Genomic DNA, 20,956 nt, shown 5'->3' on the forward strand with positions numbered 1-20,956 from the left:
CTAACTTACATAACATAGCTCTCTCCTTATCCACTACCAGTAACGCTAACTTACATAACATAGCTTGTGTAACGGGATGGTGCTAGGTGATGTGGGGGCTTTGGTTGGTAGTGCGTCTGAAGTTCTTAAAGTGGATCTTGTCAATATCTTGGAGTCTGTATCATTGTGGTCTTCAGTCTGGATTCTTCGGTCTTTTTTGCTATCCTGGTCTGTGTTTCTTGGTGTGTAAGAAAGAGGCTGTCCGTAGAGGTAGAGCGTCACACGTGGTTGATAGAGGTGAAATGGTTTGTGTCTGCCGTGAATTTATCTGGAGGTTGGTTGTTTGAGTGCTAAAGTTTACTTTCACGGTTGTTTTACTGGAGGTGGAAGATCTAGTTAAGGCGTCGCTGTTTCTAATGATTAGGCGTCTCTTTGGTCTTCGGCTGTGAAATGAAAAAGAAGTAGACAAAACCATTAATTATCAAGCGTTCTACAGTGAATTTGGAGGTAGTAACGATCTTGACGCATTGGGTTGACAGGTTCGTGATTCTTGATTTGATCCGATGTACTGCGTGGATCGTATAGTCTGGTATGGCCTCCAGGCTTGTGTGTATGTTGTCGGTTGAGATGGACTGGTCGACGTTTCTAAGGAGAACAGAGAAAAGTTGTGAATTAGCTCTGGGAGGTTTGCAAGTAACTGGTGGGTTGGAGCTCCATGAGGAACAGAGATAAGCAGCGTCTTCGGTAGTAAGGGGTTGAATAAAAATTCCTCCCCTTCTTAAAAGTCTTGTCTTAGACGGGTCGGTGGCTACATCGGTTTGTGTTTTCTTAGGAAAATAATAATCTGATTGAGGGAGAAATCTTTGGGGATGCCGTCAATAATGACGGGCGAAGCCGTAGGCAAGCGTTGAGTGGGTTGCCTTCTCGCGGGGAAGTTAGCCACTTGGGTGCGGAGCTTGATAAAACACGTCTTTATGGTTCGAAGTTCTGTCAAGGAATCCTAAAAACAAAACAAAAACAAAACCTGACTAAAATGTTTTGTAGCAGAGTTTATATATATATGTTTAAACAAAGAACCGGAAGTGACCTTGACATTCAACTACAGTCAAGTAGGGAGGAGTTTAAGTTGGTTTGGTCGTTTAGAGCTTTTTCTGGAGTTGTTTTTAGACATCAGTTTATTTCTATAATTTTCAAACTGTCTAGTTTTTACTTTTCCAGAGATATGTACAATTTTGATTTTTTTATCAAATTGGTGTTTAGTTTCAATAAGGTGAGATGCGAAGGTTGAATCAGTTTTCTTTAATTTCCACCTTCTAGGGTGTTTTTTAATTCTCGTTTCTATGGAATAAGGTGTTTGATCTTTACATACACTATTGCAGTCTTGGCACATTAATTGGTAAACACCACTGTTGCTGTACTTTTCGATTCTGTCTTTGTTGTTGCCTAGGTTGTTTTACAGTAGAAGGCCGGTCAGTAGATTTCTTTGTTCAGTGTGTTATATAGTTTGTGAGAAGGTTTTCCAATGTAGCTTATCTTAAATCACTTTTTTCTTTTTGTTGTTGTTTGGTACAGTACGTATGTGTATTGATTTTAAATTTATGGCTTGCAATTGTTAAACAACAATGTGTTAATTAACTTTGTTGTTTAACCATAGTTAACAGCAATTTGTTTTATAGTTTTTAATTCAGTTTCATGATCTTCAGATGACAAGGGTGCAGTGATAAGTCTGTGTAACAAACTATGGAACACGGAAACTTTGTGAGATACCGGATGTCTTGAAGAAGCATGTACGATGGTGTCACTATAAGTCGCCCTCCAGTGGCACAGCGGTATGTCTGCGAACTTACTACGCTAGAATCGGGGTTTCGATACCCGTGGTGGGTAGAGCGCAGATAGCCCATTGTGTAACTTTGTGCTTAATTACAAACAAACAAACTCTATAAGTCGGTTTTCTGAAGATTTTGCAGGAATGTATGCCGTTACTTATGTCAATATTTAAGTAAAAAAAATTAATGTTTCCGTTTTCACCAAATTCCTTAGTAAATTTAATAAACTTGTTTTGTGAATTTAGAAAAGTTACAAAATTGTCGAGTTGACGTTTGATCCTGTCCAGAGACAAATCACATCATCAACATATTTAACATGTTTTGTATTATTTTCATCACTAAACAATTTCTTCTCTAAATTATCTATGAAAACTTCTGCAAGCAAAGGAGAGAAGGGGGGGGGGGGGGTGAACCCATATCTAACCCGTCGTTCTGTTTCATGTATTAAGTTTTATATACTTGCGAACATTCGTAGTTATTGCTGCAAAAATGAATATAAACTAAACAATTCAAAGTTAAAAGTAATTAAAAAATTATAAAAGCATTTAATTTTCAAAATACTTATTCTAAATATTTAATTTCCCATATATTATAAAATTTAGGCTTAAGGTACATAATTTAAATAATATAATTAAAGAATTACCAATAAGAAAATCATCATAGATAGTAATTAATTGCAAACATAAAATTTTTAATGGTTTTCGAATTTCTAAGTTTTTGTATGATTCTGTAATACAAAATATTTAAGACCTTTTATTAGTTTTAGATATAATATTTTAATAGAACCACTTATATATATAATTATAAAAAAATAAATCATTGAGACATGAAAAATTTATAAATTTACCATGTGATTGCTACTCGAATTTTTTGGCAGATTCTTTTAATAAAAATATTGTTACAGAAAATTTGAATATAATAAAAGATAATGTTTTACGGAAAATCGCGGGAAAAGATGATAAATACAAAATAGTTACAAAATGTAAAAAATAGATATTATAAATTAAATACAGAAAAGCATAGATGATTATATTCTAAATCTTAATCATTATACACATTATCCTCCAAACTGGTTTTTAGAATAGAGATATACGGTTAATAGAATCAAAGATAAGTTAACTTATATTAATTTAAATAAATGTCCAATAGATTTAATTTTTGTTTCAACTTAAAACTAAAATCCGAAAAATGCAAGAGAAACATGTTATTATGCATATCGATAAAGCCAGTTGTAATTTTGACTTTATCTGCAAACGTTGTTTATGCACAAACTGTAACTAATGAGATAAAAACTACACAAATGTTTAACTTACAAAATAAGTTTAAAGAAAATTTTATCATCATATTGTTAAAAGCTGCAAAACTGTGATATTAAATCAAATCCACATTCAGAATTCCCGTATCTATGTGCAATACCTAAATTACATAAATCTTCCATTAAGGTTTGTTTTACTTCCAGGTTAGTAAGAACTATATTGAAAAAACTTAAAGTTTTATTAGGCAAATTACTGAATTAGTTATTTGTTAAAATACAACAAAATATAAATAATAAACATAATTTCTAGATAATCAAATATAATTAATCTGTCTTAAAGACCCTAGAAAATTTAAATAAAACAGAATTAGCAGATACAATTTAAACATAAAAGGAGAGAATCATACCTTTACTGTTAATAATATTAAAAACATATTCAGTTTTACAGTATATTCGTTTTGATAAGCACATTTATAAACAGGCATGGTCTGGTGGTTCAAGCGTTCAATTAGAAATCTGCAGATCGCGGGTTTGAATCCCCGTCACAGAACATGTTCGCCCTTCCAGCCGTGAGGGCGTTATAAAGTGATAGTCAATCTTACTGTAAAAGAGTGGCCCAATTGATGGTGTTGATCACTGTTAAGTTAGGGACGGCTAGCGTGGCTAACGCAGACAGCTCTCGTGTAGCTTGGCGAAATTCAAATCAAATCACTTGTAAACAAAGAGTAAGTATACCGATGGGGTTTAATTATTCAAGTTATTGTTGCTTTATTGTTATGAAAATAAATTTATAAATAATTTTACAAATCCAAAATTATTTTCCTTTACATTTAGATATATTGATGATTTAATTAGTATTAATAGACCACTAATAAGTCATTATATTGGTGACATTTTTCCTGCAGTTCTACAGATTGAGAACACCTACATATCAAATAGTGAAGTACATTATTTAGATTCATATATTAAGATAATTAATAATTATATTCATATTTATGATCAAAGAAATTATTTCACATTTCATTTATACGGACTTTCCTCTCCAAATAGTAATGTACCAACAAATGCCGTACACAGTATTATACATTCACATCTTTTTAGATATTGTAAAATTTGTAGCAATATACAATGTTCAATATCTAATTTAAATATATATAGTACAAAAACTGATTTTTAATGGCGTTAATGAACAAACCTTAATCAAATATTTTAAATCATTTTATAATAAATATAACAATTGAAAGTATTTATATAAATTTGAAAATAATGACATAAATAAAAATGCAATATATATACAATAAAAATAGTTTCTAACATTTATTGGAGGGGAATAATTAGAATAATTTATTTGGACAAATTTAGTCTGAAATCTTACAACGTTAAAATCTGGGTTTCGATACCCGTGGTGGGCAGAGTACAAATAGCCCATTGAGTAGCTTTGTGCTTAACTTCAAAACAAAACAAAAGCACCCACATCTGCTCATTTTGTCATTTTTAAGCATGTAAGGCCGTCGAAATTGATGTTAAATGGATAGACAGTGTACCCCAACCCAATTTGGGTCTTACTTCTGCCGGTACCTAGAAAAATCGGGGCACATTACATACTGACCCACCCAATGATCTGTGCCCTGATGTTGGATATTTGTTTGTGGCTGTGCTTTTATTTTTTCAAGTATATTTATTCATTTATTTATTAATTTTTCCTTTTTCTTCGCTACAAAACTAACACACATATATATACATGGCCGGATTAGGGAGGACCCACAGAACTGAGCTTCGTAAATAAGTTAAATACTACTACTTATTAACTACATATTGAGTAATACACAAACACAAATGACGAGTAGATAAAATACAAGATGCTAATTCTAAAATTTACGATAAACATAAAGTAAAGACAACGGTTTTTTTGAATGGCCTAGCAATTGTTTATGAAAGTACAAGGTGTAAGAACATGTTAATGAAAATTTTAAAAATAGCAGGTTTACATAAAATGACAAAAAAAGATTGCTGTTGTCATAGCGACACAGTTGCAAACATATGTTTTCCAATGAGATTCAGTTTTTTGTTGTTGTTTTTTTTTCTCTTAGTCGAGGGCTCCTTCGATCCGGAAATCAGGAGCATTTGCATCCATTTGTCCCCTTATTCCGTCTCTGTATATATAGCAAAATAAATATTATTTATTGAAATATGTAAAAACATGTGTTCTTAGAGTAATTTTGCAACCAGATTATATTCAACGATCACAATAATGTAAGTTTAGTTTTACGTTTTCATATCATCTACATATATATCCTTTTACTTAACAAACAATGTTTTGCAATGAGTAGGCTTGGAATAAACGACATTACTAATATTAAAAGAGGCACTTCTGGGTTTACGATATTTATATAGAAGTATTGGTATGGGCTCAGTTTAAATTTGTTTCAAATCTCTTTGATCAATTAAAACGTGTGGGCGAGTTAACTAATCATATAAAGGGTAGGATATATATAATTTTGTAATTTCAAATGTTGAACTAAACATTCAAATTTGAAAAAGCATATATCATCACTTTAAAATAATATGGCCTAACTTTGTAAATTTGGCATAAAAATACTCATACTTCAAGTATAGAATACACACTGATCTACCCCTGAAATACAAAACATGTAGCTGTCTTCTGATGCGGCCTTGATAAAGATACACTTTATTATAACAGCGGTATATGATTATCTCACCGAAACTGGCTATAAAACAAACATGCTCTAGAATTATATAAAGTTTTAAACCATTCTAGTTTATATAATGATTATAAGTAGACGCATTACAGTTTTTACTACATACCATATTAGCATACTACAGTTTCTATACTGTATTACAGTACAATTTCTATAATACTTACTGATCTTAGAGTAGTAATAATACTTAAGCCTATGCAGTGCTTGGAATAGCTAACGTATTAAACACTTTAGATCATGTTGAGAACGAAGCGAGTGTCCTTCACGAATCAAGTCCAGGACGTGACGTCACTATACGAGACTGGGTAACTTGCACAGTACAAAAAACTAGTTAGAAGCTCGTGATGGTGGTATCTATAACCAAGCTTTTAAATATCAGTCAGTATTTGATAGTTATACCTCCAGATTGCACCACTGGCGCTGTACCTTAAACTTATTCTTTTATCTAGCTCTCATACTTGCGCCACTTTTCCACATATAACTTGAATGAGTAGAATGAGCATTCATTCAGGAAACAGAAATTGGTAAGAATAGTTTTTTTTGTTTTTTTTTAACTAGTTGATAACATTCTGCATCTTCATTCAACGATAAATTTACCAGATATACATTAAGGCTTGTTTTGTGTTTCTTCTCATTTATCAGAACATAAACTTTCACACTTATTACCTTAAAGTTACACAGTTGAATATAAGTTCTACACTAATTAGTTTGAACATTGAAATTATTGTATTTGAGAAAGATTTCCAAAAGCAAGCCTATATAATATCAGAAAAGGTATAATTACATTTTCTATGGCCCATTTGTAATATATACAATATTGGAGATAATTATGGACACACACACACGTGATACACCACACGCACAAGTAACAAATGATGAGAAATTGCAATTAAATTGTTAATTTATAATTAGTAAAATACATTTTTACAGAAAATGAAAAAAATGATAGCAAATAATATGTACAATATATAAGGACACTTGGTTCGCAATCTGCTCGCCCTTTTAGCCATGAGGGTAATATAATGTGATGATCAATCCCACTATTCGTTGGTAAAAAGAGTAGCCCAAGAGTTGGCGGTGGGTGGTAATGACTAGCTTCCTTCCCTCTAGTCTTTCACTGATAACTTAGGGACAGGTAGCGCAGACAGCCCTCGTGTAGTTTTGCGCAAAATTCAAAACAAAGAAACCAATTATAATAATCTATGTCACTTTCATAATTGAACCGTATAGATTAAATGTTTATATATATATTACCGTACCGTGTTTCATTTTGCGTTGACATAAGTGTTATATACCATGAAAATTAATGGTGTATACACACACACACATATATAAATATATATATATATTCTATATTTTGTATTTTTCTTGAAACAGAGGAAGTGTTTGCTACCATAAGTTTATCAATGTATGATTGTGAAATATTGTTCTAACTGTTCTGTATTATTTTCCATAATTCAACCAAGTTGTTTGGTAACCATTTAACCTTCTTATTTTCCACATTAGCCCATATGGTCTTAACAGTATTCATATCGGAACTTCATTCAGGCTAAGCCTTGGTTAGTCGACTTTTTTTCTTTCAGATTATCGTCTCACCATATTTGCTGCATGCTTGAAATCTTTTCCAAACATATCTTGTTCCTAGAGGAATGGCGCGATGAATAGGAATCTGATTTTACAGTCTGGGTGATATCAATTTTCTGTACATTTCCAATACCATTGATTGATACATCCTCCACGTTTATATTTGTCTTCCATCATGCTTTACGGTAAATGTACTTTGACAGAGATACATTTACTTCTCTGCTGTCAACCAAACTGTCATTTATTGTTACCAAACAATTCGTATTTTGAATTATCTCTAAAAGAGTACCCTACTTCAGCTTTGTTCATTCCATTGTTTGAAGTCTGATACCTATTTCAGCTTTGTTCATCCCATTGTTTGAAGTCTGATACCAATTTCAGCTTTGTTCATCCCATTGTTTGAAGTCTGATACCTACTTCAGTTTTTGTTCATCCCATTGTTTGAAGTCTGATACCAATTTCAGCTTTTGATTTAGTTATCTCTCCTAAGCATTGGCTGTTGAGCAGATACACACCCACTGAGATCATTTTGTATCTTAATGTTCTGGACGTAATATTAACACTTTATACTTACAGCTATGTCATTAGCAAAATCTTTTCTAGATTGTTGAGTTCACATATAGAGAATACATTGAGTTACTTAAAATGACATTTGAAGACTTTGGCTTTCTGTTTCGACCACTTCTATTATCAACAGTATTAGTTTCATGTGACGTCTTTAGAGTTTCCACACATCTTCTAATATAAACATAAAACTTCGCAACATGTTACATTCATTAGTCAAAGCTGATTTATTGTGTGGTATTTCTGTTCTGGGAGCTATGAGTGCATTAATCATACTACTTTTAGAGAAAAAAATATGACTACCTTTACTTTTATATGTAATATCCTGGTGTGGCACTGTATGATTGGTGCAGCTTATTTTTATGCATTTTATACCCATCTTATTTACTGTTTCCATAAAAATTTCCAATACTATATGTATAACTGTATATATTGTTACGACATCGGAAGTCACGTGACGCTAGTAACACGTCGTGATATTCTCGCAGGTTCGTGCATGCTCGAGTGTTTACTAGATGTGCGTATTCTTGTATATGAAGTGACGGCAAAAATGTAATTGAATTCCAGTCAGAGATAGAGACGGACAATTGAATCAAGCGCGTGAATCGTTCGTTGTGAATTATAGCATTTGTTTAAGTTATAGCGTGATTGTGGAAATTAAGTGTATTGCAAAGTTGTATTGAGAAAGAATAAACTAGTTTTATTTAAGATAGAACTTGTATCGCTAAAGTTTCTTCGGAAATAATTTTTACGGAAAATTAACAAACGAACACAGAGGCGTAACAATATAAACAATCACGTTAAAATATATGAATACGAAAATATTAGCTTGAAAACAACGAAGAAACGCTAAATTTTATGAATGGCTGACGAAAAATGGAAACGGATAAAAATAAGGATATATAAAAACATCTATACTGTTAGTTTAAATACACTGTGTGTGCATATTAAAAATTACATTAGATTTGCCAAAATAAGCATCTAGACCATGCTTGTACTCACAACAAGAGGTGAACCTGAAAACAGATGATATGAACAACTTCTGTTTGTTTTTATTATGTCATACCTACATACCTAGACGTATCGTAATCAAGAAATTCACATGCCTTTAATATTTCACACAAGACCAGATGTAATTTAGAAGAGGAAATAAACACCTAAGATCAGATTTGATTTGACATGGCATATAGATCACAGAATGGGTAGGAACATTTTTAAATATTCTGTACTTAACTAACATAATACTTGCTTCTAGTAAGAAAACTGCAATAACAGCATTTCAGCTACACTTATGTGTTTGAAGTTATACTTTCAACGTTTTAATTTAGTTCTTTGTTAGATGGAACTGCTAATTTGATGATAACGCTATATTTAGAAAGTTTATAAAAGTAGTCCAAGAATACCTAGAATATTCGTCAATGTTAATGATCGAGAAATTTTGTGAAATATCTAGAAGCAAGGGTACATTATAAATACGAGAATCAGTGAAGCATTAAGTCAGTTTTCATTTCATTCAGGGATTGAGAAGTTACTGAAATATCCAGATCAGTATTAGTTATTATGTATATTCAGTTACTCGAACAATTAGTTGTGAAACCATACAAATAAGTCGTTGTACCATTAGCCAGTAAATTTCTGTTGAAAGTGAACATGTTATTTGTGAATTTAGGCCTCCAACTGCATAAAAGTAATAGTAACCTGTAGCAAACATTAAGGAAGAAATAAATTAATTTATTATCATTACATGGACTGGACATCACATTGTTTTAACCAAGTAATTCAAACTAACCCACCAAACGAAAGAACAAGTTACAACACGTGTGTCGACAGATATTTTTTACCGTCATACGATTCATACTCCGTTGACCTACACATTACATACCATGTAAATTATTGGTATATACATGATCACACTTATTATCGTAATAAGATTCGTGTTACGTTAGCTCCAGCGTTATATAGCATGTGAATTAATGGTACACCCACACACAGACAGACATATATATATACATATACTGTATATTTAAGTACATAGGTTATTATGCATATGCATTCACATGCGTTGCTTATATATATTATGTAACTGCATGTATACGAATTACATCAAGTTATTATACCCTTCCCAACTCGTGTAATGTATAGCTTCTACTCTTGATAACTTCGATTTCAACTGAACTATTTGAAACGAATCATTATTTATTCCTGACTGTTAATTGGTCTCCCCAGATATTTAACCACGATTGCATAAGAAATAAATATATTAGTAAAAAACATATTCCTGTATTTTCAAACCAACTTCTTTTCACGATCGAATTCCAACAATTTTTACTCATCCCCTACCGCATTCTATTTTATAGAGCTTCTTATTAGCCGAGTTATAGTTAGCTGTAAGTTGGATTTCCTGAATCGTAATTTCGTTTTCTGTTGTCGAATGTTTTTGAAACGCTTTTGTTTTTTTTTTCTGTTTTTTACAGGAAGCTTTGCTGACCCGATTCAGAGCCACTACTAATGTAAAAATTTGTCACATCATAATGAGTGGAGTCTGCATTATTTTGTTTCTGGTGTTCCTAGTTTACTGGATCACTTAATGTTGGACCCACAACTTTTCTGGAGAAGAAAAATTATAAGGAAAAAGAAAGATCTACATATCATCTGCTTTCTGAAGAAAAAAAAAAGGCCTCTAACACCAAATTTGTTTTCACGACCTCACCAACCGAGAAAGTATTAAATGCGCTTAGGATTTTCTTGTTTGTTTTGTTTTTCGATAATATTATTAGATATTAAGAAATCTGAGGTGTGTTGTGTGAAGATTAAGATAAAATATCATATTATATTGCGAATAAAATAAAGTTATTTAAAAGGTCATCGGCCACCAACTAAAACATGATTTATTTTTTGTATATCACAAATGAAATTCTTTTGATGATTATATATACTGTGTGGAAAATATCAGGGACCCTAATTAATATCTAAGTAAACACAAATGGTTTTGTTTACGCTCGTATGCATATTTATAGTTCCAAAACCAGGCTCACGTGCTGTGACGTCAGAGTTGTGGTAACTGTTCGGTCTACTACAATATTCGACGGGAAAGCGTTACTGATATTTACAATAACTAAATTTAATAATTATTAACGAATTTAAATTGTTTCTTATGTTTTAAAAATGCCTTACTGCGTTGTATGGGAATGCATGTAAAAACAAGTAAATTGTATGCACACGTAGGACTGCTTTCCAGTCACTTCAAAAAAGTTTTAAACTATTCTGTGCAATTTTTAAGATTTATTAAGTGATGTTACTTATAAAGCACGGGGTGGTAAGAAGAATGGTTTGCAGAAAGGGTGAAAAAACACGAGGGGAGCTGATTCCAATAACCCTTTTGATGAATATATATCAAATATACTGTAATTTACAAATAAATCATTACAGAGTTTTATATAGAAAACAATTATCTTACAAGGCTAAATCATCTGTTAGCACATTTTGGGTCTGCGAAGCGTCTTCCTATGATTCGTCCTCGAAAAAATCAGAGATTTCTTCAGTCTCAGATTCATTGTTAACATTTTTGGACAATGTTTCTAACTAATGCGGTTGAATATTGTGTACTGGTGTATTCTAAATCCACAATCCGGTATTCTATTGATTGTCACTAGATTTAATTCTATCATTCCAGCCGGGTAAAAGTACGCATGTCATAAACTTTTACAGTATCACGACAGAAAATATCCTTAACAGCGAGATGAAACAATTCATTCTAATTCTTATAAGTAGACATGTAAGAAACGTGTATTTAATTAGCTATACTGATTGCTAGGTTAATTTTTAGTTTCGTTCTGAGTACATAGGATCGGAAGTTAATACTGATTAACGGAAGTTAATACTATAGATCGGAAGTTAATACTGATTCAAAATTTAATCATACCACTTGATTATAAATATACGTAGTTTATAATTCAGACTTATATATATTAGATTTTAATTTGCTAATTCCAGAATGAAATACTTAAAAAAAAATCTCAACCTACCTTCAATTTTCTGTTTCAAGTAACGCATCTGAGCCCCGTTTTCACAATTTCACAAATACATTTTTATAAAAACGCACAATTATTACAACTGTTTGATTTTGGCGCCCATACAATAACAGTTTGCTGTAGTTTCTTCGTGTGTGAACTTCATAATCCTGCTCGAATATCCAAAAAAAGAAATTTTAACGTATTTATAGCTTACTTAGAAAGGCATATAAATTACAGTATTTTGGGGTATTTTATTCTAGTGACTGATATATTTTTTGTTTCAAAAAATGCATATTTTAAACAGGAAAGGAAATTGGTTTTGGGAACAAGGTACACGCTTAGAAGGAGCAGTTGGGTGATAAGTATAAAAAGCAAATAGAAAAGATAGGAGGTTCTTATTTTACATTCTAGCTTGTCAATATCGGTAATTTGAGTTTCTAATTCGTAAGAACATTCAACATACCACGTGACACATAAAAATCGATATTCAGGTGTGCTCTTATAATATTTACTTTTGAATTAAGAAATTAACTACTGTATAATACTAAAATTTGAATTATAGTTTATAATTTCATACCAAACTTATTGACATATAGTAGTTCAATAAAATTTTGAATGTAAGTCAACAAACGCGATGACATAACCTTTGACCCGTGGCGATAGGGTTAAAAACATCTTGAATGGTACTAAACTTAACCAATGGGGAAAAAAGTGCAAAGTGAGAACTAGGAACACGGCGTGTACCCACGTGTACCCATTTCCATCACTGATTTTAAAGCTGCGTGAATTATTTTATTGAGACCCAAATTTAGGAGAAAAAATTAGGCTTATGCTTATGCAAACATGTAAAACAGCTGGTGGGCTCTTGCTATGGTTCATTACTTTTATAGAGAAGAAAACTGCTCCTATGGATCAAAGTACAGGCAATAAAACCCTAAAATTAAAGAAAATGTATGTAAAAAGGTTAGCTGATATAACTGTAAATAAACGTAATTTTAAATATTGAAATAAATTACCATTCAATTTGTTTGTTTTGTTATTAAGCACAAAGCTACCCAAGGGGTTATGTGTGCTGTGCTCACCACTGGTATCGAAACCCAGATTTTAACGTTATAAGATTTCAGACTTATCTCTGGTGGTAGTGCCATTCAAAGAAGATGAAAAAGTGTATTGTTTGTTTTATTTCATATTTTCCAGCTTTCATTTCATTGTTCAATGATAATTTTGCTACATTTCGTGTTATGGCATAGTAAATAAGAGAAAAAATATATAAAGTCTGGCCGAAAAGAAACTGATGATATTCGTTTAGGATGTTTTAGATTTTATGCAAATGAAATGTGAAAATATCATATGGAAAAAAAGTATCTTTATTTTTAGCAATCTGCGAGCCGTGGGTTCGAATACCCTCACCAAAAATGCTCGCCCTTTCAGCCGTGGAGGCATTGTAATGTGAAGGTAAATCCCACTTTTAGTTGATAAAGAGTCCAATAGCTTATGGTAGGTAATGTTGACTAGCTGCGTTTTCTATATTTTATCACTTCTAAATTAGAGACGACTAAAACAGACAGCCCTCGAGTAACCTTGCACGAAATTCGAGAAACAAACAAACAATAATCAGTAAAGGCCTCGGAAATCCACAGACAAATCTTTAGTATAAATACTTTATTAACAACTTTGATTCTTTGTGCAGAAAAGACTTACTAAAAGCTTGCCAAATTTCAAAATTATAGTAAACAGTATTACGTATAGCCTTACAGATAGGAGGTCAGCTGAAACGTTTAGTTGTTTTAGCTCAGAACTGTGACGCAAAATGAAATATAAACTCATCAATAAAGCCAACTTCTAAGCGCGCTATAAAACAATGAGGTACAACTATTGTTATTATTCTTTTCTATGGTATCGAATTAATATAAAAATATGACATTATTTTTCGTGACCAGTATTGTTCTTTGTTAGCTTGAGAATGAAATATTAATACTTTTTATGAAAATTAAGAAAATATCAAGCGATTGTGGTTGTGTTCTATGATAAATACGACTAGATTCGAATATTTTCATTTTTATTTGCAATACAGAGGTTGAGTAGATTTTGTTAAAACCATTTTAGAGTCTCGCCTCGTCGTTACAGTCCATGTCGCCACGTCCAATCATGCTTTATCTGGCGACCTGCGTCTTGACTATGGTCGTGCAGCATAGTTTTCATCATAAAAGGCTCTGTCATAAAGCTATCACGTCCAAAGCACACCTCTACTTCCTTTTTACTCTTCATAATCCATCTAATATACGTACGAAAACAGCAGTTTTCCAGCATCCGTTTTAACAGTCCAATCGCACAGAAATACTTGACCGGTATATATATCTTTGTATAGAATATCATAAATATCTGTTTCATTCTCTTGTTTCTTGAGATATGGGACGGTTGAACGGATTATGTTGTGAAAACAACTTATGCTCTTTTTCCAGACGAAGATACTTCTTGATTATATTGCGTATTTTTGCTTGAAACTCATTGAGAATTTTTACGATTGCCCTTTGAGTTCGTGGATTCTCACTTGTTACAAGTCACTGCACATTGTTTAACACGTGTTTCTATGAGCAACACGACTTGCTCAATCCTACATAAAATTTTCTTACATTTTCCTATTTAACTCGTCATCTTCCCACATATTTTTACTTTAAGCGCTTTAAATACTAGCGGTGTAGCAAGACTTTGTTACACTCCAGTACTTTATACTGTGATTAGTAATATTTTTACTTTTTGAAAAATTTACTTTGTATAATAATATATATGCCAATAGCAAAACATTTTTAACTTTAAGTGCTAACTCAACTGTTGGTACACAGGAACTAACCACTCTCAATTTATATCCAGAACTTAAAACATTACCCAACTGAGCAACATTGGATCCTTGATCCAAGCTGTAAGCTATGTCAGGTCGTAGTACTCCAGGTCATGTCCTGGCCCCACTCACAACACATACTATTTTGAGTGTTTAAGTTCTATAAGCCAAAACAAGAGACAGGAACTGAGACAATGCGAGTACTGGAGGTCTTCCCTTGCACTTAGAGTTAAATTTCTTACCATAGTTAAACATCATGGACTCACCCCTCTACTCCCAGCACCAGGAGACACGGCTAAGTATCAACTAAACAGACAACCACGCAGAGAATCCACCTCCCAAAGACATAGAAAAGCCTTAACCCAACAATTAACTATACGAGGAATTTAAACCACGAGAAATCTCTAGAGCTATCATCTCACGCATAGTAACTGTCGAGGATTCCTCCCGAACTCCAGGATTGGGCTTCCAGACTCCATCTCATGTAGTCAGTCGCTAGGCCTTCAATTTAATTAACACGCTAATTATCCTAACTAAACCCTGACTGTGTTAAGAGAATGAGACATGTCTCATCCTTATCCTGCGGCCACAATATTTTCTACAAAAAATACTTGAAATTATAAAAATACTCACCTAAAAACATACTTACCTGTTTACCCTTCTCCGATTGCTTCCATTTTCCTTTCATCTGTTTACCCTTCATGATCTGCTGTAAACTTTTCTTGAAGAAAAAGATGTGGAAATTAACACATATCCATTGCTGACGACACGTTTCGAGACCGGCTGGGACACAACAAAGTAATGGCTGGAACACATTTGCTACAAGAACTACTGTTATGGTCAGGGCCGCATTAACCGTGGCGCAGTTGCGCTAGGGTCCTAAGTGGTGAGGAATCCGTATTGATGATCCGAATCGTCAATTTAACTCTCTCTTTTTTCGATAAATCTTCATATTTTATCTTTTATTTGTTCTATTACTAATCAATACAGACTAGATCAATTTGACCGACATCGTAACCAAAAAACAAAAGGAGAAACTGGAAAAAGAAAGATCTGCTTTAGAAAAAGTTCCCAAGATATCCAAGTTTTCTCAGTTTGTAAGGAAACAGAAGAGTAGATCAACCCAACCAGCCCTTTCAATGACAAAGCTTCTACCTTAAGTGATTCTCAACCCACTGTAGCAACTAAAAATCATAGCACAAGTGCAGCTTCATCCCCTTATGATCCGCAAAAGGAACGAGGATGTCAGATTGAAAATCGCATTACTAACGATCTCTTGTCTGATCCAGAGTTATGACCAGCGGATAGGAAATGAATAATAGAATTTTGGACTCCCAAAAATATAATTCCAGAACAAAATATAACAGAGCAAGATTTTTCAACGTCAAAGAGAGGTATGCATTCAACAGATGTTCAGAGATTATGTCCATTGAACATTTTAAAGATTAAACTAAAAAACGGCGAAACAAGAAAGGAGATTGGTTGATCTATTCTCCTTTTTCTGGATTTTTTTTTGCTTTTTTTGTATTCTTTTTAAAGATTCTGGTGACTCTTTTATAAAAGGATTCTGCAATTTGTCGCATGGCTCTAGAGCTATATAAAACCATGAAAAAAGTAAAGCCTACGTTTATTGTATGCACTAATGGGTGGGACGAACTAATAACATAGAAACTATGGATTCAAAGTTAAACAATGATTTAGAAAACGAAATACGATATTGGCGGGAGGTATTGCGTCAAGTTGTTGAATGTCTGAAATTCTTGTGTGGAAGGTGATTAGCACTTAGAGGAGATTGAAGATTTCATCAATGGCAACTTTTTAGCTGCATTAGAACTTGCAGCTAAATTCGATTCATTCTTGGCCAAGTACCTTGAAATGCGTAGAAATAAAGGCCAGGGATTTACCTCGTATTTATTCTCCACAGTTTATGAAAAGAAAAAAAAATTTGGCTAGTAAAATTTCTAAGACAATTGCTGATGAAATTCGCGATGCTAAATACTTTTCAATTATTGTAGATTCCTCACCCGCTGTCTCACACTCAGATCGGTTAGCTATAATCTTTGCGATACGCGGACGAAGAAGGTGATACACAGGAGCGTTTTGTCGGTTATGATTCTTCAAGTGGGCATACAGGAAAATCAATGGCTGAAGTTGTCGTAGAAAAATTAAATAAGATGGGAATCGACATTCAAAATGCACGTGGACAATCGTACGATAATATGTCCAGTAAATACAATGGCCTACAAGCGTATCTCGAGAACATAAATCAATATATTGATTTCATCCCTTGTGCACCATATTCATTAAATCTAGTAGGCGTGAATGCAGTGAAAAATTGCGAATGTGCATCGAATTTTTTTAATTTCCTTCAAACTCTCTACAATGTTTGTATTTCTTTAAACAATCGTTGGCAAAGCATTTCTGATGGCTTAAGAAGCGATGACGGGAGGCCAGTTACTCTTAAGAACCTCAGTGGAACAAGATGGTCAAGTTTCAGATCAGTTTCAACAAAAATTCTGTATGAAAACTACGACAGAATTTATACCAGCCTTGAAGATTCATCTAAGGATATTGGTGCAAGGCAAACAGTAAGAAAGGAAACTACTGCTTTGATAAATAAAAGGAGAACGTTAGATATTGCTTTTATGACAGTGTTTTTGTATAACATTTATCGAAGATTGGACGCTACAAGTGCTAAGCTTCAAGAAAATAGCCTTGATTTGTCTACTGCTGTAAAGCTTATCAGTTCGCTGAAGGAATATGTAAATTAACTATTTGAAGAATTCGATAGAATGGACATTTTCACATAGTTTTGTTTATTTTGTTATTTCATTTCAAGTTTAAAAACTATTCGTTTTAACAGTACAGACGAAATAAAACAAAATTAAGTTGAATAATAAGAGAGAAATAAGAAAAAAAACAAGAATATGTACACCATCGTTCAGAAACGTATTTGGTAAAGCTCTATGAAATAGATAATATGAATCCATCTCCTAGTTTGGAGTAATCTGTATTAATAAACGACAATGTGTGTCTGTGTCTGTTCCTTATATGTTTCCACATTTCTTGTTCAATCAGCACTAAACTTGTCACAGTGATACAGGATGACATGAGGGGGTAGACCCCCATCTAATTTCATATTAATAAAATTCTTGAAAATAGTACGTGTTTTTTTTTTTCAGTATTGTACGTTTATGTATTTTTAATATTTATAATATTAAGAAAAAAATAGAAGCACAATTTCCTATCCTTCGTTACAAACGAGTTTTTATTTCTTCCGTCCAACGAACGGGTACTCCAGCTAGTAGTCTATAAGAGCTAAAAGTATTAGTCACACAGAATAGAAAACATATCATAACATAATAGGTGTTTCAAGTATAACATATTGCCTAGAATAGCAAGAAAAACTATGTATGGGATAATAACTCTTCCCAAAGAATGCCACTAAATGGAAACGGGTACTCCAGCTAGTGTTTGATATGTTGTTCTATGTGTGAATTTCACGAAACTAAAATATTTTACTTACATTATTTGTTGAAAATAATTTCTTCAGAGGATATGATTTTTTATAGCTTGTGGTCAAATGATATGGCGTATAAATATCATTTAAAGTATTTTGATTGTTTTGAATTTCGCACAAAATCACACGAGGGCTATCTGCGTTAGTCTTTCCAAATTTAGCAGCGAAAGACTAAAAGGAAGACAGCTAGTTAATACCACCCACTGCCAACTATTGGACTACTCTTTACTAACGAATAATGGAATTGGCTGACACATTATAACGCCCCCACAACTCCTCTGTCTTGTTTCTCTTGAAAACGAAGAAAACACGCACAGACTGGCATTAATTCTCCAAGAAAATTATTGTAAGATAAGGAAAGTAGATCGGAAGTGATGAGATGTAGAAGTAGAGTTTTGAAACTTGGGAAAAATGGCAAAGCAGTTGTGTCACTTCTTGTTCAAAGTAGCCCATTTCACAGTAGAGATGTTGTTAAGATTTTTACTGTCTGAATTTGGTACACTTAATGCATTAAGTTTAGTAATAATTTTGAATTTTGCTTCTACTATATTCTACATCAAGAAGTAAGAAATATCCTAAAAATATTTTAATTATGAAATGCTTCTCTCAATTCAGGCTTAAGCGCTTACTCTAACTCCAGTGTAAACCGAAAGTTCATTGTGTGAATCAGAAAGAGCGAGAAAATTATACAGCAGCAATATCTTTATTCTCAAAAATCAAAAGGGCCGCTCACGTGTGCGAACGAACTATTGTAAAATGCATGAAGTCACTGCAAGATGTAATAATGGGTTTTCCTAGCTATCTGGCCGAATTCTACCGAAGAATTACTGTGGACTTCATCCACGACCCTCACAACAACCAAGGAGGGAGGTAGAGGTCCAGGGTGAACTTGATCTAATCAAAAACACCTTAGCTGTGTAAAAAGGGTGTGGCCGAAAAAGGATCGAGTGTGCGACTTAAAAGAATGAAATCAAACTTGGCGGTCGAACTACACTTATAACATTCGTAAGAATGTTAGAGCAAATATTCGTTCATTAGTTGCACATTCAATCCTTTATTTCACACCTAAGGTTTTTTTGATTAGATATCATGACTTTTTGTCAATACACACCAACAAACCACAGTAAGTAAAAAAGTTACACTCGATAATAACCCACATTAGCTTTAGGATCGCAACCCTATTATTCGGAACAGAGCTTTACTTTACAGAACCAACTAGATTATTTAAAATATATAGTGGTAGTTTTTTCCTCTCTAAAACAGTGTTAATAGCTTCCTTTACAGTAACGCCATAGAATTTAGATTAACAATTTCTTGTTATTACCCCCATGCAATCCATACAGTAGTATCAAGCATCATTATTTATGCTAATTGCTTAAGTTAGTATCACGTGACGTTAAACGCTCTTTAATTAGATTAATTTCATTTTAAAACTTGAGCTAGAAACTGCTAATCTAGTTTGCTTGGCCTAACCAATGTACGTCCTTTCATCTCATAGTTTTGCTGCTTTAAGTCAGCCGTCTTTAACCCGAATGACAAAAAACTAAAAACGATCCTCTTTTACTCTTAGGTGTAGCTGTCCTAAAAATGTTAAACTGACAGCTCACATGATATTTTGCGCAAACATTTTCGTCAAATGTGAACTGTTTTTGATGAATAACTTTGCACATGTAGCTTATATTTAGACCAAATTTGACACCTAAATGTAGGTTGAAAAGTGTACCAAATTTGAAAAAAATCCATAAAAGTAAAATATATATTTCTAACAAATATAGTTTTCGTACTTTTGGTGCGCAGAAAAAAAAAATAGGAAGAAACTCAATCAAAATTGGAGATGTTATATCTCAGGTATTTCTTAATGGATTGTCTTGAATTTTGGTATGTGAAGTAAGAGTCCAGTCGAGCACATCAACTGAAAATATGTGATAGTTTGGATTAACACAGTCCGAGATACAGTAGGCGGAATATTGCTAAACTATTACTCCTGTTAATAACACACACAGTGTGTTCTTCAGCAGGTTGTTTTAGCCGCACGACACATTACCACGTGTCTTGATCCTTCCAAGTCATTTGACTAAACAAATATCAATGAAACGGTTCCGCATTGTAACTGGATATTTTATTTTGTAATTTTGGTTATTATGGGAAACTGGTTAAAATGATGAAAATTATATTTACAATCTTTGATTTGTAGAATTTTGTTGTAGTGTGAGTTTTCTTCAAACTCAACTATTTACTGTAGTTACTGCATTAACGATTAACGGGTTGTTCTATAAAAGGGGGAAGTTTAGATGAATTTGGACTGCTTTTAGATTACTGAGTTAGCATGCCAAATTTGGTTTGGATCGGTCAACTCCTTTAGGAGAAGATGCGTCCACAGATAGACGAAAAGTTTTCCCTGATATTGGATAGTTACCGCACCGATATGGATTAATATCTATAGCACATATGTGAAGAACGCCTGTACCCTGATTTTTATACTCAGTTTGCCGATCGAAGCAAGTCAGAGCTAGATAATTTATCAGATGTAAGCAAAAAACGCAATTTTTTTAACATTTAGTAATGAATGCATATGTGTGTGTTTTGATATTTTGACTTGCTAGTCAATGTGTTAGTTGTGAATGTATGTGTGTGTGTGTTTTGATATTTTGATTTG

General features: G+C 33.0%; 1 protein-coding gene across 1 annotated transcript in view; it reads left to right on the forward strand.

Moving 5' to 3' along the window:
* LOC106464472 (bcl-2-related ovarian killer protein-like) overlaps positions 1-10,810 on the forward strand; it is a 46,945-nt gene extending 36,135 nt beyond the window's left edge. The window contains exon 2 of the mRNA XM_013924616.2: positions 10,403-10,810. Within this exon, the coding sequence (XP_013780070.1) occupies positions 10,403-10,516 (114 nt within the window). The 3' untranslated portion in view covers positions 10,517-10,810. The remainder of the gene's footprint in view (positions 1-10,402) is intronic.
* The last annotated feature ends 10,146 nt before the right edge of the window (positions 10,811-20,956 follow it).

The sequence above is a fragment of the Limulus polyphemus genome, unplaced genomic scaffold (genome assembly GCF_000517525.1).
Source record: "Limulus polyphemus unplaced genomic scaffold, Limulus_polyphemus-2.1.2 Scaffold1662, whole genome shotgun sequence".
Classification (NCBI taxonomy): Eukaryota; Metazoa; Arthropoda; class Merostomata; order Xiphosura; family Limulidae; genus Limulus; species Limulus polyphemus.